General features: G+C 39.7%; 1 protein-coding gene across 17 annotated transcripts in view; it reads right to left on the bottom strand.

The window, feature by feature from the left end:
- The window catches only part of Pcdh15 (protocadherin related 15), a 1,427,876-nt gene that overhangs the window by 374,202 nt on the left and 1,030,942 nt on the right, over positions 1–22,732 (bottom strand). For all 17 annotated transcript variants that reach the window (XM_036167862.1, XM_036167881.1, XM_036167872.1 and 14 more), the window contains 3 exons: positions 19,026–19,145; positions 9,327–9,437; positions 1,819–1,989 (listed from right to left, as the gene is read on the bottom strand). In XM_036167862.1, coding sequence (XP_036023755.1) covers positions 1,819–1,989; positions 9,327–9,437; positions 19,026–19,145 — 402 coding nt within the window. The remainder of the gene's footprint in view (positions 1–1,818; positions 1,990–9,326; positions 9,438–19,025; positions 19,146–22,732) is intronic.

Raw genomic sequence — 22,732 nt, 5'->3', positions numbered from 1 at the left:
TAGTAAATTCAGAGCAAAGGAAAAGATTAGCCCATTGAAAAACACACTAACTTTATTTACACAAGGCTGATTAGCCTTTTGCCCTACAAAATTAGTAAAATTTTGCCATTGTCTATGACCATCAACCAGGTCAATGAACCTGATCTCAAAATTAGTGTATATAGTAACAATATAATTAGCATCATATAATAAGCATCACATATATTAAACCTCTTCATATAATAAGCATCACAATATTAATGCTTCATGTGTTTGTTGTTCATGCAGGTCAATGAGTATATCAGTGGTCATTTGTATTTTAGACTGAGCTCTCACACATTTAAGACGTACAAATGAACAACATCTCCAGATGTAACACTGGATAGAAACACTTTGAATTGAATAAAATCTCAGCAAATTATTACAGATTTAAGAGAAAATATTTCTGCTGTATTAGCTAAATTCTCATAAAAGAACAACAAACCCCAAACTATTGTTTTCATATATATTGAAAAAAACTTCAAAGAGCTTCTCACAAATTATAATATTGGAAATTATGTTGGGAACCCAGAGAGCTGGACAAATAACAGAGCAAGTTCAGGGAGATGAGTCAAGGGAATCCAAGTTCCATGAAACAACACTTGTACATGCATGGGCACGCACGAATGCATGCACATGGACACATACACACACATTTAAGAGAAAAAAATCTATTTTGACCTTAGCTAGATGCCTTTTTATATTACAATTAGTTATTATTTTCTTAGTTTTTATTAATTTATATTTGCTATATGGTGGGCTTCTTTCTGACATTTTCATGGATGCATATCATGAACTTTGATCATACTCACTCCCAGTTTTCTTTTTCTGACCCATCACATTTCCTGCTGGACTCTTTCCTCTTCTCAACAGTCATTCTTCTACTTTGATATGTCATCATATCACCTATTACACATCCATAGATCCATCTAACAATTAATCAATCATCTGTCAACTTACTTGCCCATCCATTCATCCATCTATCCACCCACCCATCCTTGTAGGTTTTGCACATGAGAAAGAGCATGAAGTCCTTGTCCTTCAGAGTTTTTAATGTCACTTTCAGGAACATGCCTGCCTTAAATTCTTGACTCTTGGGTATGTGTATGAGGCACTCAGGATGGTCCAGAGCATGACTTTCAAATGCCAGGAATGTATAACTCTGCTGGCACGTTTTAAAACTCAGAATTGAGTGTAGAAAATATTTATTCATGTTTTGCTTTCCTGCTTTTTTTTCTTTTTCTTTTTCTTTTTTTTTTTTTTTTTGAGACAGGGTTTCTCTATGTAGCTTTGCACCTTTCCTGGATCTCACTCTGTAGACCAGGCTGGCCTCAAACTCACAGAGATCCGCCTGGCTCTGCCTCCTGAGTGCTGGGATTAAAGGCATGCTCCACCACCACCCAGCTAGCTTTCCTGCTTTTTAAAATGTATCTTTGAGGGGTGAACATGTATATTCAGGATCTGTTAGCACCTACTTCCAGATAGCTCAGCAGTATCTCCAACATTTCTGAACGTGCTAGCAACTGGACACTGTTCTAATTTACTGGTGAAAACTCATTTAAAAACCAGTGTCAGAGAGTTTGTGGCTCCTTGAGATTTCTTTTCACTTTGTAAAGGGTGAAATTACACATTGTGATGCTATCTACATAGTATATGAAAAGAGTGTTATATAAACCCATCACTTCAGTTCTTCGCTAGTAAATTTTGGTATTGTTAACCAAACTGTCTGCAAATCATTTTGACAGAATCCCATGGAGTTTAAAGATACAAATGGAGGAGAAAAGATCAGAGTGTACTTACCGGAGTCCTCAGTTCTGGAATGGCAGCTTGGTAGGTGAGTGGACGACAGTCACGGGTGTTTGGCACAAGAACACAGGGCAGAAACATTGGTCCCAGGTCATCTCCATCTAGAATGTCCACCGTGAGGGTGGTAGTGGTTGTTCGCCTCTCATTCAGATTTTGTGCACGGTCCTGATGGGTGTAAAACAAACAAATGAACAAGTAAGCAACTAAAAAATGTAACTATCAGGTACAATTTACTTCTCTTTAAATGAATGATCAGTGACCTATTTAAACCAAGTTTGATGTGGGGAAGTGGAAGGTGAACAGTTGTATGAAAACCAAGTTTCTTAAAAGTACATCTACAGAGGTATTTGTTCTGCCCATGACCTTGGGCTATAAAGCCTGAAGGAGGTGCTTCTTGCTGTTGTGACCTCTTAAAAGGAAAGGGAGAGAGGTCAGAAGGCCCCTTCTTCCTGTTTCCTGTTTCCCGATGTGTTCGAACTGCAAGGTGGATTTGCTCTTGGCCAGATAAGAGGATGACTTCAGCTGTCTACTCAGTTCTGTATTTGTGAGTGTATTTCCTCAATTTTTCCTAATAAATTTCCCTAGTACTCCTGAAGCAGACTCCTGTGGATTTCTTGCATTATATATCAGCACCACTAATGTGACAGTTTAGAACTTATCATTGTATTAGAAAGAAAATGACATAATTTTGTTAGGGGTTTCCTGTCTACTTGGGAGTTAGCTTCATTGAGTCAGTGTGTAGAAAGAAGCCTAAGGTTGAATAAGGACTCTACTGTGGAAGCCTACAATCCAACAATGAATGTAAAAACTCACTGTCAGATATGAACCAGGAGAAATAAAGCAGTACGCACCCATAGGGCCAAGAGTTGTGATTGTCAGTAATGTTTTCAATACATCTTTAAATATTTGAAGCAGATTTAAACTTAACTTAGCTTTTTAAATTGGTAGGACATGGATTTTCCAGAATATGCCACTTTAATTGAAAATATTTCAGACAATTTACTGACTATAATTTTTGTGATTGTGGAGGGATGGCATTTGTATACAAAAGACCAAAAGTCTAAATTATTTTAAGATATTTTTAGTCTTCTTCTTCTTTCTTCTTCTTCTTCTTCTTCTTCTTCTTCTTCTTCTTCTTCTTCTTCTTCTTCTTCTTCTTCTCCTCCTCCTCCTCCTCCTCCTTCTCCTCCTCCTCCTCCTCCTCCTTCTCCTCCTCCTCCTCCTTCTCCTTCTCCTCCTCCTCCTTCTTCTCCTCTTCCTCCTCTTCCTTCTTTCTCTTCCTCTTCCCTCTTCTTTTCCGTCTTCTTATTCTTCTCTTCTTCCCCTTCCTCCTCCTCCTCCTCCTCCTCCTCCTCCTCCTCTTCTTCTCCCTCCCTCCTCCCCACCTCCTTCTTTTTGTTTGTATTTTGAGGCAGGGTTCTCTCTGTAGCAGCCCTGGATGCCCTGGAATTCGATTTGTAGACCAGAATGGCCTTGAGCTCACAGAGATCCACTTGCCTCTGGAGTACTGGGATAAAAGATGTGCACCACCATGCTTTGCTTCATTAGTCTTCTTAAAACTAACGTATCAATGTCTGATTCTGACCTAAAATCTTTGTTACTATGACATAAAACTTTTGGAATAGATTAACAATAGATTACTTGCTTCCACCATCTATACTGGTATTTGCTCTGCCCAAAGCTAAAATGGTATCAGACACAATCTGAGGCCTATAGCAGAGATCCTGCACTTGACTACATCCTACTACTCCCTGGATCTCCCCACTGATAAGTTAGGTAAATGCCTTGATTTATGTCATTCTGTTGTGACCATAAAAGTCTATGTGACCTTCCTACAGTGGATTATGTCACCCGAGAAGCCTGAATGGCTGCTTCCAGGTCACAATCTGCCTTTCATATTTAGTTCAGAATAAATTATTTTATTTCCTGTTTCTTTGTTACAAGAGCCGTGCTTTGTACATCACTGGGAATAACTCAGAGTGCCCATGTATCCCAAGTCAGCATCTTTGTTTTACTAACTTGTTACATTAATATAAAAACTTGGCCATAAAGAAGCATCTTGAGTGGTTTTCAGTTTGCTCAGCAAGCCTGAAGTGCATGGGCATGTGTCTCTGCCTTTAGACCTCTGATCTACTAGAACCTTGTAAAATCCAGATGGCCTAAAACAAAGGCCGATCCTTCCTCTTCCTAGAACACTTACTCCAGGAGCCTTGCAATATCAGTTCCTTCTCTGCTCCTGTGGGGTGTAAGTCTTTCCTACATCTCTCTAGCCTAAGCTTGCTCCCTTACAATGGTCCAGAAACCATTCCCTTGTAATATTATGCTTAAGGAATTTGAGTTTTCTACTCATTATCCATGGGAAGATAGGAATAGAACATTCTAAAAGACTTGGTCCGAATTCTAAAATTTCTTATTGTCATATGCATAAAAGAGTTTATTTTCCCCATGAAAAGGACCATTAATAAGTATATGCTTTCCAACTTCCTGCCTTAACCCCCGACACACGTGCCAACCACCCTCTAGTTCTTGTGATATGGACTTTTTTCTTTTTTGCTTTAACAATATCCTTTAATAGACCATCCTGAACCTATTTAATTTTACTTTGAAAATTCATTGCTACTAACCAATATCCAAGTTTATTTATTTTCCCCAGTGGCTACTTAATGTTTTTTTTTTTTTTTTTGTTAATACATCCACAAGAACACTCTACATTTAGTCATAATGTCTCTTGACAAGTTCTCAGGTTTTTGTTGATCTTGGCAGTGTTCAGTACTAAGGTCATATATTTTGCACAATGTCTTTAAATGTAAGTTATGGGATTTGGGAAGGAAGACTGCAGAGGTAAAGTCACTCTTTCGTCACAGTATGTCAAGGTTGTGTGTATGAATAAGACTACAGTTTTCGCTACATAGTAAACACTGCATTTGCCAGGTATCTTTCTCACATAAGGAATGGGAAAAAGACTTCATGAGAAAGCTACAGTTTATCTAAAGAATGTTTGTTGAGGGCACACAAGGAAGAAATTTTAGATGAATCTGTTCCCCCTGAGGTATGCACTGAGGATGGTGGTGGTGGCATCTCCACCCTTGGGAGCTATCCTGCAGAGCCACTTCTGAGTGCTCTGTTCCCACATCAGTATCTGGCCAGCTGGCAGTGTGGCACAAGTAACAGGGAAAACAGCACTGTCCACTGTGAGTGATAGAAAGAAAGGAAACTCTCTGCATACATTTTGTCTAATGTCAGTAGGTGTGTTTCACTCACTGAAAGGAGAGGATGCAACACAGGAGCTGAGAAGAAAACCTCTTACATTATATGCCCTAATTTACACTTTCAATTTCTCTTTTCCTCCTTAAAAATAAGGTGTCTTCTCATATTATTTTAAATTGGGATATTTCATTAACATAGAGGACTATAATTACTATCGACAGAAATAGCACTTTAAAGCATTTTCCGAGTTTAACGACTACTCTACAACCTGAATCATGTGTCATCCAAATTGGCATGAGACAGTTCTCATCACAGTGATGCTGCTCAAGGATAACTGCTGTCACAGGATGGACTCTGGCCCTGTGGGAGCAGAGAGCTCACACAAATAGGAACTAGAGTTCTCCTAGTCCACATGAAGACAAAGGGAAGGCAATGTGAACACAGAACAAGAAAACAGCCATCTTTAATAAGGAAAGAGCTTTCCCTACCCCTGAAACAAGCCCTGGCCAATTTTGATCTAGAGTTTTAGACTCCAAACTACTAATAAAATAAATTTCTATTGTACAAGGTATCCATTCTGTGGTGTTTGTTATTGAAGCCAAGATGGCTAACATAACTGATTAATTTATATTTCCTCAACTTGTATTGTTATTTTCTATATCATATCTATTTCCTAATACTATGTATTTATAGTGGTATTTTATTTGTACTGAAATGTGATTTTATTTGTATGTTAATGAAGTTGCCTCGAGGTCAGAGCAAGCCAGAGCAGAAGCTGGGAGGTGGTGGTGCACGCCTTTAATCCCAGCACTTGGGAGGCAGAGCAAGGTAGATCTCTGTGTGTTCAAGGGCACAGCCAGCATGGCAGACACATGGCCTTTAATCTCAATACCAACCATAGAAGGCCTGGAGGTCTGTATGGACAGGCAGTGACGAGGAGGTCATGTGGTTGGGTTTACAACCAACGAGAAAGCAGCACAGAAAGTCTATATAAAAGACAGGACACACAGAAGTAGGTCTCTTGCAGAGAGGAAAGACAGCAGAAGCAGTGACGGGTAAGGCTCTCAGCTATTGCTCTGACCTCTTGGTTTTTAACTCTGCAACTGGCTCTGTGTTTCTTATTTGACGAGACCGTTACATCTACATGTATTTGATAACATTAACATGACTCAGAAAAGCAGGATGCCCTGGGGAGTGATAGGGTGTACCTGACATGCGTTGGGCTGTAGCTCAGAGGAGTAGGAGACAGGAAAACCATCCACTACCAAATCCACCATAGGCCTGTAGGCCTACATTCTCTGGGTTCTTGTCTCATGAATTCAAAGAATGAAATGCAGAGACCAAGGATGAGTGAGTCTCAAAAGAAAAGTTTACTATAGACTTATCGGCAAGAGCTTAAGAGAAAGACAACTAACTGATCCCCTTTCAGTAGAAGTGGGTACCCAGACATGGGAAACCACTGAGTTGTTTGAAGAGTTTCATGGGACTTGAGGCAGAAACCGGGGTGAAGTATGGAACAGGGAAGCAGGTGACCTGGTTCATTCAGTATGACCATCCATGAGGTATCCCAGTGGCTGTCAGTTTCTATCATGTCTTCACATGTAGCTTCAGGTCAGAGGTGTTGATTTAGGGGAAGGTATGGCATAAATCAGACCCCTCTTACAGCATTTCTACCTTTTGATCCTGACAGTAGCATTTCTATCTTTGGACCCTGACAGAGCTGCTGACAAAACCAAGGACCTTTCTGACTGCTAACAAAGGACCAGAGGCAAAACTATTTGCTTTCTGCATTCCCACCCTGAAACTGACATAAATTACCCTAAAGCATGATCAGTTTGCTTCTCCTTTTCAAATCAAAAGCTTTTATTATTTTCCTTAAAAATGAATCATCCAAAAACCTTTAGGTTTAGCTAATTGTAGGTTTTATTATTTCTCATTAGCGAACATGTAGGAAATTTTAAAAAAATGGGCAAGTATTTCAACACATAATTATACATCAAAGGCAAAAATCATATCATGAACTAACAAAGACCAGATTGAAGGTGAAAAAACACCCATGGACAAGATAAAGAATTGTGAGGAATGGCTGTGCCTTAGAGAAGGAGTGTACTCATATCTCCAAACCCCAGTCTGGGGAACAGGTCCACACATCCTCTGGAACCCTGATGCAGTTTGGAAAGCTGAATTTCCCCAGCCTTTACATTCTCATTACCCTCCTCTTTCCACACAGCTACCAAGATTCCATGCCCTGTGACCCCAACAAAAACTCAGGGAGAACCAAAATGAATAACAACAAAAGCTCATTGTAACTACAGACCGCGGTGGCGGGATTGGTGTGACTAGACTTCCTGTCCACACTTATGGGCAATCACACAGACTGGCTCCCATGTCATCAGCACCTCACTCTGGGTTGTAATACTCTCATTCTGCACAAACTTGCAGAATCCCACGGTAGCACAGTTCCTCGCAAGTCCTAGGCAATTCAGTTTCCGAATGAAGTTATTACAAAACAACATGATGAAACAACCACATGATCAACAAGATGATACCTTTGTTTTCCCAAAACAAGGTATGTGCCTGGTATAGTCTCAAGCAAAATTACCTCAGACAAGTAGCTCAGGGATAGCCCATTATCACACCTGCTCCATTTAGAAGCCATAGCTTCAAATTTTCAAGCTGTAATTTTAATGAATGTAACATGCTGGGCATTAGACAATCTGTGGTACTTTACCTCCTCCATTCCCAATGAAAGTACTTGTGAACTATTTTCATTCCTTGGACTTCTTTAATTGAACTCGTGAAAACGCTACCTCTTTTATCACTTAGTACCTACATTCTCTTTAGCAGTATGGAGCCAGGAGAGATGAAGATTCTAGCAAATATCATGAAATTACATGAACTTTATTTAAATAAATTTGAAGCAGAAATGCTTATTTTATTTTTGCAGCCATTTCACAGGTTCTTTGGTTACGTGTCTAGCATTTAAACATCCTCTATAAAGTAACTCAGCAAATGGCTGGGAACACCTAGGAGACCCATTAAAAACACATACATTAAATACCACGCCTTCACTATCAGGTGTTTGCTTAGGAGAAAGTGTAGCATAGCTCGATTGACTCTGAGCACTTGGCCACAATCAATTCCCTGCAACCACAGTGGGGCCTGTGGTTGCTTCTCACCAGGCAAGGATGGAGCAGCTCTAATAAAGATTTTAAAATCAAGCCCAGGAATTAATCTAAGAATACAAACAGCAGTAGCATTGCCTTAGTTTAAAGTATTTTAGACATGGGTCTTTAATTTTTCTTAAAGGTGGTTTTTGTTCATTTGACACAGTTATATGTTGTTCTTTTTAAAAATATTTTTATAATTAACTTAATTTCACATATCAGCCACAGATTCCCCCGACCTCCCTCCTCCTGCCCCCAAACCCTTCCCCCAATACACGCCACATTCCCACCTCCTCCAAGGAAAGGTCTCCCCTGGGGAGTCAGCCCAGCTTGGCAGACTTAGCCAAAGCAGGTCCAGTCCCCTCCTCCCTATACCAAGGCTGAGCAAAGTGTCCCAGCATAGGCTCTAGGCTCCAAAAAGTCAGCGCATGCACCAAGGACAGGCTCTTAAGCTTCATTCATACCAATAGATGGAAACATATTGTATTGTAGTTCCATTTGTCTGGATATCTATAAATATATTCTTCTTTGAGCCATTAACCTATAATACTATTTTACCTCAAAACTCCCTAGAAGCTATCAAGGCAAAATCAGTGGGGTTTAAATTAATGCACACTGCACAATTAGACAGGAAAAAGAAGCCACTGAGGTTGCAGAAGTGACTTTACATACCCATGAAATGAAGGTACTTTGCAGCCATCCTCTGGTGTGTGGTTGTTGCTATTGGTGGTAGCCAAAGAGCAGAAGTTTGTGAGCTTCCTGACAGCTGCTGAGTTCCAAACTCTCTTAATCACTAATCTAGCCTCTCAGTCCTACCCTCAGATTTTAATCATAAACTTCTGAGGTGGAATTCAGAATTCCATATGCTTCAAGGTGACACCACTGTAACTATTTTGTATATGGTACTTGAGAAATACCTCGGTCTGAGCAGAGACCAGCTTTTGTACTGTGGTTAGCACATCAGACTTAGATGAACCCCCCTTTCCTTCATCTATAAGAACATATCCACCAAGGGCAAGAATGCCCTGTTGAGGACTTACGTACACTCCAACCTCAGGAAATCACCACCCCTGTTCAGAGGCACACTTTGCTTTAGAAGCTCCAGAACAAGGGAAGCGAAGCACTCACGTTAGCCTGGATGATGACGTAGTAGCGAGTCTTATCCTCATAGTTGAGTCGTTTCCTCAGCACCACATTTCCCGTCAGCATGAGTGGGATTTCAAAGGTGTCGTTGGATGTCTGCAAAGGTTAAATGTACAAACTTCAGACCGGTTGTACACATGAACTGTGTAGCTTGATCTTGTGGTTCAGTCCTCTCCAACTAGCAGATTTGTCGTTTGAGAATAAAGCATGAATGTTAACTTCAGACTTGTGGCTCTTATTTACCAAAGTGATTGATGGTTATCACTGAGTTCCCTCAGAGTCCTTTGGATATGATGACTTTTCACAGTTTTTCATGTATTATTAGATACATTCATCCATAGATCTAGATTGGCTCTTACCCAAATCTATGAATACAAAAGAAAGAACTTACCTTAATACCATATTATTTTTGCCATTTGGTTTTGCACAAAAGAGTTCAAATGTTTTCAATTTATAATTTCTACTGAATTTCACTTTTCAACACTAGTATTTACTTTGTATTTGAAGTATTTTTCACTTATAAAAAGGGTATATTATTACAAACTAATATGGGAGCCAGTGAGATGCCTCAGTAGGTAAATGCTTGTAGCCACACCTGGAGACCAGAGATGGGTCACCTGTACTCACATGGTTCACATGATGGAAGAAGGGAACTGATTTCCTACACATACACACACACACACACACACACACACACACACACACACACACACACACACACACACACAAACAATGTAACAAAAAAAAAGGGTTTAAAGAAAAAGACCAAGAAGATGACTCAAAGGTTAAGGGCTCCTGCTGCCAAGTTAAGCCTCAGGGACCTGACTTTGATGCCTGTAATAGAGTCCCTGAAATTGTCTTCTGACTCACATACACACACATAACAAATAAGAAAAAAAACAAAACAAAACAAAACAAAAAAACCAAAACAACAACAACAAAAAAAAAAACCCATAATTATAAAACAACTGCAATAGAATAATCTTGGATGTGGCTTAATATGTTAGACTTTGCAACATCTGGCTATGCACTGAGCCTCTCCCAGCAAAAGCATTCAGGGAGAAGCACAAACACTGGGAATGTTCCGAATCCTTGCTCTGTATGGCAGCCCCCACAGGAGGGGAGAACTTCACAGCCTAGGACCTTAGCCTTAGAAGGCTTCTGTGGCTCTAGTTGCCACTGTGGAGAAGGATTGATGATTTCCTCAGGAACTGTATCAGTTCCCTCTATTTCTGCCCCTGCTAATGATTCTCGAGTGCTTGATTTGTGACTCTGTGTTGAGCAGTTTCTTCCATACAGGTTAACAAAACCAGCTTCTGCAGGAAGAGTCAGCATATCAGGGCTCAGGAAACCCAGGAGACTAACCTGCCTGCCCAGAGCCTGCCTCAGCAGCAAATACCTAGTTGGAAAGAAGACTCATCATGGTATAGCTCCTGCAGGTCAGGAACTAGGCTCCAGTTGTGTGGCTTTCCTGAGTCCTCATCCATGCTGGTTTGGGGAAGTTTTTAGAGATGCACCTGCTCCAGTCAGCCATACTACTATAAATTTCTCTTCACCTCTTCACCCAATCAATTCCCCAAGCTGAGCTTGAATGAAATTGTCTGTTTGGCTTGTTAATAGCCAGTTAGTGCAGAATATAAATAGATTCTTCAGAGAAGGTCACCCGTGAGCAAGGGAAGTATTATTTGGCTTGGATCGACGATAGAATGTTCCAAAGAAAGGAAGAAGAGAAAAAGGATGAGGATGATTAGGAGAAATAGCAGGGGGTTAGGAAGGCAAGAGGAAGTCCCTCCCCTCCACTCAGCATCAGTGTGGTCATAATTCACTATAGCAGTGATCAAATCTAAGTATCTATTCAGCAATGACAAGGAAAGACTTACCAATACTGCAAATTATGCTGAAAAACATATTAGTATGTTAGTCTAAGGTTATTACATTTCAGTGATTCAATAGCTATAAAGACAGGCTTTCAGTAAACATGAACTTATACACACACATCCACATACATGCATATACATACACAATACATTCACACACACACACACATACACACACACACACACACACACACACACTCCACACATTGTCAGATGCTTCACCTAAAACTTCCTCATCCCTGGACTCAGAATTCACAGCTTAGCTATTCCACATCTTTGTGCTTCTGGGGAGGTGATATCTCTAAGTAGGATGATTCTTGACTAAGTCAATTCAGCCACGGTAATGCCATTTTTTTTTCAACTTTTTTTTTTTTTTTTTTTTTTTTTTTTAACATGCCATTCAATCCTGGGCAATGCAGAACTCTCTTAAATAAAAAGAGAGTGATGTAAAAACAAATTCCCTCTCCTGCTTTTGGATGTTGTCAGGAGATGAGACCTCAACCTCCAGAGTCAATTAGTGAGACTTACTGAAGCTATTTAGAAGTTGCTAACATGCTAAGTCTGAGGGTAAAATGGGAGTTTGAGTTTTGTCTTTGACACATCCAGATGTTTGCTACACGTTTGAGGGATGATAAATCATGTTTTCGGTTGGACATCTTTATTTCTGGTTTTTAACTTTCACAACTGGAAACCTTTGCCTTTTGATGATTTCTGTCTCTGCCTACTACGGTCTGTGTATCTTTCCATGTGGACTGTGGCTCCCTATGCTTGCCATCTGTTCCTGTTTTTTAAAATTGCCTAAGCAATATATCCCTTGTTTCTCCTCATAGTTAAATGTCTGATACCCTACTCTGAAACCTTCTTTGTCTTCTCATTTCAGATTAAGACTTTGATGGGATGATGTATTATTTTTTTCTCAAAGAAAGCATTTGTATTTTTGTTTTACCTCACAGATTCTTCATGGCCTGAGACTGGAAAAGCAACTCCTCCATCAATATAACCCAATAATATCTGTAATCTTTCCCCATTGTTATTACTAACAGTTTTCATTAAAATTTTGTAGACTTATTACAAACAATAACATTAGTAGCCATGTTATTGCCATTAAAAGTCCTCTTCAATTGAATTTAATTCCTATGGCTATATCTAACTATCACATATATGAGATTTTTGCTTTTTATTTGTTTTATAAATACTTGCTTTTCAAAAAAAACACAAAAGGGAAAGTATTTGCTTTATAATCAAGCTGCTTCAGAATGGCTGGGACTGGGATACTTCTATATTATTGTCATTAATTGTTTAATGAAACAAGTAGTTTTGGGGTATAAATTTGTTTTCTAAATTTCAGAATTCTAATAAAAGTTTTAGAAACAATGTGTAGGCTGTATATTCAGGACACTCTTTCTTCTTCTTCCTTCCACATAGAAGTATATTTGACTAAATCAACTATAAAGAAATGCCTTCATTAGTGAGGTTCGGAAAGCAAACACTGTTTTAATGTGTTACAAATGGGCTGTGAGGGAACTGGGAACACACCCTTCATTTACAGTGCTTGAGGAGGACAGAAGAGGTGGACATCAGACTTCAGTTTCTGGCATCTACCACCTTGAGTGTCACAGAACATCAGGTGACCTGATTGATGCTGATGGACATGATTAAGATCTACTTGAGAAGCAGTGAGCGTGGAGGTGACAGGAGGGATCCCTATGGCACTTGATCTGTTCATTGATTCTTTGCTCAGAGGATTGGCCCAGAAAGAAAGAATTTTGGAGACAGAACCATACCCAATACAGAGCAATGTTATATTTGTGAGGCAAAGCCACTGCCTCTCTAATAGCTTTAGGAACTTCTCTGTAAGCACCAAGACTGTTGCTTTTCTGAGTGTTGGAAACTTCAATGTTTATCTCCCTCTCTATATTAAAGAAGAAAATCCTGCTGAAAAATCTGTTAATGCCCACTGGTTCAAAACATGTGCTCAGAGCTCACAGAGGTACACACTTAAGTACCTGACACTTCAGTAACTTTATAGTTATCAGACAATAGGTCATCCTTCATTTAAGATAGGTCAAACAATTATGTCACCACTCTGGAAAGATACCAAAGATGGCAGGAAGGGCAGGTAGAATTCCTAGCCCATGTATACACACCCTTGCAAGAAGGGAGAGGGAGGATTACTGCCATTCTAGAAACTCTGTTCTCAGGGCTGACCCAACCCCATGAATTTAGGTGCTATGGCAACCGAGCTGAATATCTCCATGGAGACAGATGCTCTGGAAGCAGGAGGTACCTAGCCTTCCTCTGTCCCCTGTTTAGAGCTCCGGACATTCATCTTTGCTAAAGATAAATAATAGATTATATGATACTCTTATACATGTGTAATATTAAAAAAATCATCTGTTATATCCCCATTTGTATTTATGTTAGAAATACAGAAGGGAAGCCCCCAAAACAACAGGGACACACACATGTACCTAGATCCTGTTGACATCTAAGAGCAGCTGAGCACAGGTGTGCCTGAAGTACTGTGGAAGGCAAGGAATTACCCCAGCTCTTAGAAGCTTTTTCTTACCAACCTCACAAATGTTTTAAAAGCTCTCCCCACACTCCAACCGTTACTGCCTGATGGGGACATAATGAAATGGTGGTACCCTCATAAAATTTTCCTTCTACCCAAGGCACCATCATCCTTTCTCTTGTATATAAAGTGGTGAATGGACATCTCAGAGTCCACTGTCTTTACTAAGTTTATTTCTAACAGAAGACACAGCCCAGGACAGATTCGAAGATTCAAAGTCTCTAGTTATGAGACTAGTTGTAACACAGCAGGTCTCAACATGTCAGTACAGACCCTCAGTGGAATTGGGTAGGCTGAAGGAATGCTGAACTACCCTAGGTTGTTCAGATTTTAAAAGATGCAGTCATTGCTGCTATCACACTATTTTTTTTAGGAAAACTGAGGTGGTCCAAAAACAAACACAAGGAAAAGTACTTATTTAGTACAAACATGACTCCTATGTGGCTCAATTCACCAATTCACATACACACCTCAGTTAACTGGGGAGAGAAACAAAGCCAAGATATTCTAAAGGACAGGAGAGAGAGAGAGAGAGAGAGAGAGAGAGAGAGAGAGAGAGAGAGAGAGAGAGAGAATGAGGTACATTTTCTTAATTTTTAATTATCCAAGGGAAGGCTGCCATCAGCAGTTCATGGAGACACTTCAAGTCTGATAGAGGTCCTGGGATATTCATCAACAGAAATACAGAGACACTGATTTCAAGACAATAATATCTGATGAGGGTGAGGAAGGAAATACTGGAAGGAGAAATTGAGAAGTGGCTCTAAACCATACTTTCATAAAGCTCACTACCATCAGATTAACTGAGAAAAGCACACACTGAATGGGATGGGAGCTGTGCTCACAGGAAAACTTGCAGCTGGAGTTCTGATAACATGGGCAGAATCAAGGGTACCTCTACCAGATAGGACTCACTATGCTCAGGATGGACTCTATAGCAACTTGTCATAACTGAGAGGGAGATATTAGCTGCTTTTAAGGGGACAATCAAACAAGCAGTATTATACTCAACACACAAAGTATTTATTCAGTTATACAAATAGTCTATTATGACAGTTCCTGTGCTAAATGCATAAAGTGCTCACAACAAATAAAAAATGAGAAATCATCTTTGTATAGTTTGCAAAGAAATTAAGACCCACGAAACACGGAGCATTTAGACACAAAGAGTACAATACCTAAATTGTTTCTAAACATAAAAACAGATCATAGAAAAGGGTTAACAACAGGTTGGACTTGTCTGAAAAAAAAATGTATCAACCTTGAACATAGATCAATAGTTTGTAAACAAAAGATGAAAATATATTAGAAATGAATGAACAAAGCTCAAGAACCCATGGAAAGACATCAAAATGCCTGGCATTCCTGTAACTAGGGCCTCAGAGGAGGAAGAGTTACAGGGAGTCAGAGAATCTAGTGTGTTAAACAGACAATGGCTGATTTAATTTAGGGATGCTATACACTCATTATGAACAATGATCCTAAAAGAGGTTAACTATAAAAGAATACTTGAAATGCAAATACCACATCATGAAGCACTGAAATTAAATGAAAAAAAAACTGAAAAAAATATATGTTTATATATGTTTATATTTACATATGACACAGCACATGCTTGAAACACAACTATATATGCAAATACTTCCCTTATCAGAAGCACAGATGTACATGGTTAAAAGATTTGTAGTCCTCCATTACACTGTGCTGATCCACAGAATGGGGAAACTGACATGGGAAGCAATGGAGTCCAGGCCTACCATGCATGCACATTCAATGCCTCAGAGGTAGGAGTGGTACAGCCCAACACCAGAAGATTACTGTCATATTGAAAATCACACATTTCTCATGAAGGCAAAAAAAAAAAAAAAAAAAAAGAAAGAAAGAAACATATTTTAGTGTGAAATTTCATAATATTTCCATTTTGGCTCAAAAATATCTTCAGAGGATGTTTGGACAAATCTGTGAGTGTGTGAGTTGAATTGAGTTCCATTTCACAAATACCTGATGCAAGGATTAAAAATCTGACTTGAGGCATCAAGGGAAAGAAAACAAGCCAATTTGAATATTTTCTCCTGTGCTGTGTAGCATGAGACTAACTTGAAATTATAGTTGTTTGGACGTTTAGAAATAAGCAGATTGTTATAATGATATGTATTAATAGCTAGAGGATTCACAGTGGCAGAAAATAAATTCAATGGGCAGTTCTGTCACAGATCTCGCAACAGAATACAACTGGAGCTGAGGGCAACACTAAATGATTAAAGGCAGGTTCTCTACAACATGCCCTGGGGATCCTGGGAGATGGCTCTGTGAGTAAAGTGCTTGCCATAAAAGTGTGAAGACCTGAGTTCAAATCCCCAGAACCCACTTGAAGCCAGATGCACCAACACAGGCTTGTAACCCCCATGTGTCTGCAGTGAGCTAGGAGGCAGAGGCAGAACACCTCGGAGCTCCAGGGTTAGCCTCCTGAAGTATACATTGGTGAATAAGAGACAGTGCCTCAGACACGGTGGGAGGTGAGACCCCCACACCCAACGTTCTCTCCTGATCTCCACATGTGTGCATGGCACACTCATGCCTACATGCGAGCACATACACACACACACACACACACACACACACACACACACACACACACACACATACACACACCCCTGGTTAACACAGTATATCAAGCTCAGAGTTTTCACAATATCTTAATATGTTGCCCCAATGAACAGGACCTCAGCCCAGGCATGTTCTGCAGTTATTGACAGTGGTAGGGCTGCCAATGGTGAAAGTCGGGTTTCCTTGTAATTTTGAGACTCTGAAGCTGAATGATTTATCCATCTGTAGGTTGTAAGAGGCACATAATTGATCTTAGTAGCAGAACAGCTAATCCCTGTAAGGGAAAGGGGTCAAAGAGAAGATTTTCACTGTGAGGAAGGATCTTGGCTTCCCAGAACTTCTGAAGGGCAGCTTCCAAGTAACTCATGGCTGTCTCAAGCTGCAACTAAACCTTGGATTTTTTTCAATGCAATAAATATTTCTTTAAAATGCATGGGTTGGCTCTTTGGTGCTGGCTGTGTTCTGCTTTTACAGCTTGACCCCAAAGACCAGGGAAAGACTGATGGCTAAGCTGGAACAGTGCCATGCATACACAGAGTTATTTAGGAAAACCCACAGAAGAAAGAGCAAATGGCTTGGAAAAGCAATGTGCATGTGGTCTTCCTACTGCTGAAGGGAAAGAGTTGTTCTCGCCCTTGACTGGTCAGATTCATGCTCCTCACATCATTTCCTGTGTACCACTTCACAGCACCTGATCATTGCCAGGTCCCCCACTGCTTGGCTTCATGCCCTATGCCTACACACCTGTTCAGAGGTTCCTTTTTTAAGGGAAACATTAACCAACTCCACGTTTTCAAAGCCTTCCCTTGACCTTGTTATTTTCCCTAGATTTTTGTATGTATTTAGGTTTCAAAACAGGTCACCAACAGCCACCTCATTAGCACACAATGAAAAGCCCACTCCTCTGAAATGAGGCTTTAAATTCTAAAACATGAGGAAGACACTTTGCCCGAGGACCTGGTTTTCTCTCCTGAACTACCTGACCTGAGAGAAGAAAGCCTACAGGGAAGATGCTCCCAATTACTTATCCAATACCAACTGGTCAGCTCTGAAGTCATATAAGTACAAGTATCATTATATGGACTGAAGGACTGAGCAGGTTGTAATTATATTTAGGAACATAAACATACATGTGTATGTGAATATGTGTGTTTGCTGATGTGTGTAACAAGAACTAAAAAGGGGGTGTGAAATTTGAGAGAGAACAGGGTAGGGAAATGGGAGGGGTGGGGGAGAGAAAAGGGAAAGGGAAATTGTGCATTATATTTTAATTTCAAAACATTTAAAATATTTTTTTAAAAAAATGCAAACAGGTAGACACTCAGTGTGTGTCATTCATTTAATTTCCGCGATCCATGGTAGCTGGACCTCAATTTGAGTCTGTACTCTGCAGTCCCAAAGATTTATTCCTGTTTCTTCTTGTTTGTATAAAGCTTTGTAAAGAGTGCAGGTCTGAGCAATGGGGAAGTGATGTTAACTGCACTGTATTGTATATTCTTAATGCAATTATGAAAGAGAAGTGTGGCATCAGAAACTCACATGACAAGTAGCTTTTACTCTGTTTAAGGAAACCCAGCATCTGGATTTGTGAATCGGGAGTCATGAATAAGTACTCTGGTTGGGTTTCGCTTCCCTTCCTTCTTTTTCCCCATTCTTCTTTTTATTGAAAATAGATTCTTCTGTCATACAATACACACTGACAGCAGTTTCCCCTCCCTCTGCTCCTTTCAACTTCCCCCCAGTTCCCCACTCCCCCAGTTTCCCTTCAGGAAAGAGCATGCCCCTAAGAGACAGCAACCAAACGCAAGAAAACAAGATGCAATGAGACAAAGCAAAAGCCTTCAGATCGAGGCTGAACAAGGTAACCCAATGGGAGGAACAGAGTCCCAAGGGCAGGCAAAGAGGCAGAGACACACCCACTCCTACTGTCAGGAGTCACCACAAACATCAAGCCAACTGTAGCATGTATGCAAAGGACCTAGCGCAGACCCATGCAGGCCCTGTTCAGGCCTTGCTGCTTCAGTCTCTGCGGGAGCCCGTGGGAGCCCTGCTTAGCTGATTCTGTGTGCCATGTTTGTCTGGACTTTTCAGTTAAAGAATTCTGAAATTATATAGCAAGTCACTTGAAACAAATCATTTCATGGCTAACACAGAAAACCAACACAGACATCCTCTGGTTTAAAGGAAACAAACCGACCCTCCTCCCAAACCACAGAGGCCATTGATAGAAGCTGTGCCTTGCTCTGTCTCAGGTCCATGGTGGCCCAGATGGGGCATTAGAGCCATTGTATACCAGAGACACACTTCCTGTGCTTTCTGAGTATATTGGCTGCAGTAAGATTATTTCCATGCCTTCTAAGCTGGGCCCTATCTTGTCTGTTATTCTGTACTGTCACCGGTGATTCATTTAGAAGGTTCTGTTATAATGGAAATTTAGTAAAATAAATAAATAAATAAATAAAAATTAAAGGTACATTATTGCATTATATCTATTTCCAAAATAAGCTTTTATCAAAGAGCCATCAATATTAAAAATAGTGCAACTAGGGGATAATCTAATAATTGTATCAGCTAAAGCAACTACCTATTACATGCCTCACAACAAACACAAACATGAGTACCTACCGGATCTTCTGGGTTGTACTGAATGACGTACTCTATCTGTCCATTGGGGCCATCATCTATGTCTGTAGCTCCATTGTCTCCTGAAAATCCTGTGAATATTGTGGTGCCAACTGGAGTGAGCTGAAAAGAAAAATGAAAGAAAAACTGTCTGTTCTCCTCTGATCATCTGTGCAAGACTTCCAGATTAAAAACCGTCTCTTCAGGACACAGAGGAAGGGAGAAGTCAGCTGCTCAAATCACAGACTCATGGTACGAAGGACAAACAGGTAAACCTGTGCAGTCCTCACGTAAGAGTCCTTATGTGTATGAAGTTTACAACGTCAAGACTGTGATTGGATAAAGAAACAGAAAGTTCAGAGAAAAGCACATTTGGACCATTCTGATTCCATTAACAACTCAGCACCTGTGGAGAAAAATGCGTCTTTCCTTTCTTACAAATTTTAATGCGTTAAGTTATTTGCAAGCTAGAATTTAAATTGAAGTCGGGATTTTTATTTTAAAATAAGACATCATTTCAGTGAGTCAGGAAATCCAGGTTGGTTAACAAATAGCTACTTTGATGCTCGAATCTACTCCCCCAGCAGACGCCTTCCTTTATATTTCTCTGGGTATTTTACAAATGATACACTTAGTGACAAAGTCCAAAAACATTGAGTTTAAACTACTGGGAAGAGAATTCGTTTACTTTTGTAATTGTAAGGTTATTCCAGAGATTAATGTGATTTATTTATGATACTTTTATGATTTCAATTCAGGTTTTTTTATCATTCATATCATTTATGACAGATTATATTTGGTCATATTTATTTATTTTATTTTAGAAATTCAAGCAGAAATACTATTCTACCAAAAAAATTATTAGTTTATATTTCTGAAAGGAAAAGGAGGAGAGACAATAGCTTAGTTGTATCAATAGAGAAAAAAGGATATGATTGCTATCCTGAGACATAGAAAACATATCCTAAATAGTATCTTAAGCTAATGTTTGAAGGAGAGTTAAGTCCTTGAAAAAACATTAAAATCTGCAGTATAACAGATTTTGTCATTTTATTCCCTTCACACTACTCTCTCTGTTTATACTTATAGTAAGAATTCAATTGATCTCCAACTTTGGGAATGTTGGCAGCTTTAGTTCCTCAGTGTGGAGGAGGGGCAGGTTTGGGCACAGCCATGTAATCACAAAGCTCAGCATCACACAGATGAATGAGCTTGGCTCTGTTCCCTATTTGTGTATATATAGTAAACATCTCAGTGTAGACGGCCCCAACTCATCTTTACTGTTATAGCACACTAGCATGCTCAGGTGTGCACTTATGCATGCAGTAACACAGTCATTTATGATCTGCTGGTGACAGACTTGTCCAACAAATGTTTGAAGTTGATAGACAAGCATTATCTGGGAATAAGGTATGGAGGCTCTTAGTGAATGTACACCAATGAACATCTGCACTAAATGTAAATAAATGGAATAGGGTGGGTAGATGCAAAATTTTTAAAAAATTAATAAACTTTGAGGCTAGGGAGGTGGCTCAATGGCTAATTAGCTTGCCTTTCATGCCAGAGGATACTCACAGCACAGGCAAATACTCTGCAGGTGTTGCAGTGACAGAGGAGGGGACCCTGATAACAAGCTGACTAAAGAAATAGTCTGTGTGGTCTCTGGGTTCGATTGAGAGAGTCTGCCTCAAAGAATATGGTAGAGAACAACCCAGGAACATGGTAGACTCCAGCTTCAGGTCTCCACAGGCACACTCACCTGTGTATGTGCAAACACCCGCCCCCAACACACACCATATCCATACACAGGAAAAGAAGAAAAAGACAAAATAAATTAGTAGCATGTAATTTAATATTCCTCTGTATTTGTTCCCACCAGAAAATTGCTTCTCTCTTTGTACCTATATGCCTGTGTACGTGTGGCTTGTAGGTATGAGGATACAAGCATTTCCCCATGATGTATGCCTGCACTAGAAATATGCTTCTATGTCTGTAGGCTTGCCTGTGTACATATGCCATATGGGTGTGAATGATAAGCATATCTTCATGTGAACTTTTCTTACTGAGGCACAATCGATGATACTTTGTAAACTCCTGAGTATACTGTGGGTGTGGGGCCCCCAAGACTGCCTGCTCTTGTTGGGCATAGTAGTGAATGTCTTTAATCCCAGAACCCAGAGGAGGCAGGCTGATCTCTGTGAGTTCAAGGCCAGCCTGGTCTACAGAGGGAGTTCTAGGACAGTCAGGGCTACACAGAGAAACTCAGTCTTGAAAAACGAACAAACAAAACAAAACAACAACAATAACAAAGACTGTCTGCTCTTTTGTAGTCTATACTGTGTGGTATTTATAGTTTTGGGGGCACATCTGCTACAAAAATAAGTATGTTCTATATCTTTTTATATTTCAATATGTCACATTTAAATTTGGTTTTTGAAGAGCCCTATATACAATAAGACTAGACTGGGCAAATGCCTGAGGTTGCCATTTACTTATTTAATTTGTGTCTTTCCCCAGCTATCTGAAGATTCATAAACTATACAGAGTAATTGAAAATCAAAAGTTATCAAAAATCACTACCCAGAAAGTAAAATAGTTTATGAAGTTTCAATAATGAAGAGGTTTCTGGCATAAGTAAATGATAAATGCCTCAAGAGACAAGCAAGTTTAGGCCCTTTGAAATGTTATATAAATGGTACATGTGTGTAAAACTCAGGAGTGCATCAGTAGGTGCAGTTTTGTTGATGTATATGTTTCTTACTTAATTAAACAGAGCATTGTTTCCATATGCTATGGCTGAATGGAACTTTGTTTTTATTTGTAAAGTCATTTTTTCTTAAATGTTAAGCAATTGCCTTATTTAATGAACAGTAAAAAGCATTAGAATGTAAGCATAATATTAGTTATTCTGTTTATTGTGCAGATATCACATGACACATATCTTCTTTTGCCAGCCTAAATTGATTTTGATCAAAAGTCTCAAAGAGTATATTTACCTTCACTAATCTCACTTGATTTCCCCCAGAGAATCACTGTGTTCATTGCTTGACTTATATTTTTTGTACAGTTATGATTTCATTATATGTGGGTCTTAAGTTGCATAAAATTACTGTGAATGTGGAAGTAATAAACAATAACTTTGGAGCCCTAAGCAATACAGGACAGTATGTAAGTCTCTGCTCACACACTTTGATCTAGCTAGCCAATATAAAATCTTACTCTCTTCTCTGTGAAGAAATTGAATGTACAGCATTGATTCGCTGACACAGTAACAACACAGCAATGTCTGAATGAGACTGATGTCACATCTGCATTTTCACTGCGAGTCTCATTCTGTCTTCTTTCGTGGGAGGACAGTGGGAAACATATGACATCAACACATAACAGACATTTTGGGCAACAAAACTGCCAACAAATCATCATGAAATGTGAAGGAAAGTCACACTCAGTGAACTGTAAATACAATTCCAAGTAGTATGAGAGCAAGTATAAGATGGCAGAGGCTGGGACTGCACAAGCCTGTGCATGCCTGGGTCCTTTCCTGGGACAGTTTCTTCCCTCTCCTGTCCTTCCCCTAGCTCACCACCATCAGTAAATGCATAAGTTTAGTTCCAGACCTGCAGCTGGGAACCCTTTTCATTTGAGAATCATTTGCCTGGTGTCTTTGTTAGGGTTTCTATTGCTGTGAAGAGACACCATGACCAAAGAGC

The sequence above is a fragment of the Onychomys torridus genome, chromosome 18, assembly GCF_903995425.1.
Source record: "Onychomys torridus chromosome 18, mOncTor1.1, whole genome shotgun sequence".
Taxonomy (NCBI): domain Eukaryota; kingdom Metazoa; phylum Chordata; class Mammalia; order Rodentia; family Cricetidae; genus Onychomys; species Onychomys torridus.
The sequence above is the reverse complement of the archived record's forward strand: the minus strand, read 5'-3'. Positions and strand labels throughout refer to the sequence as shown.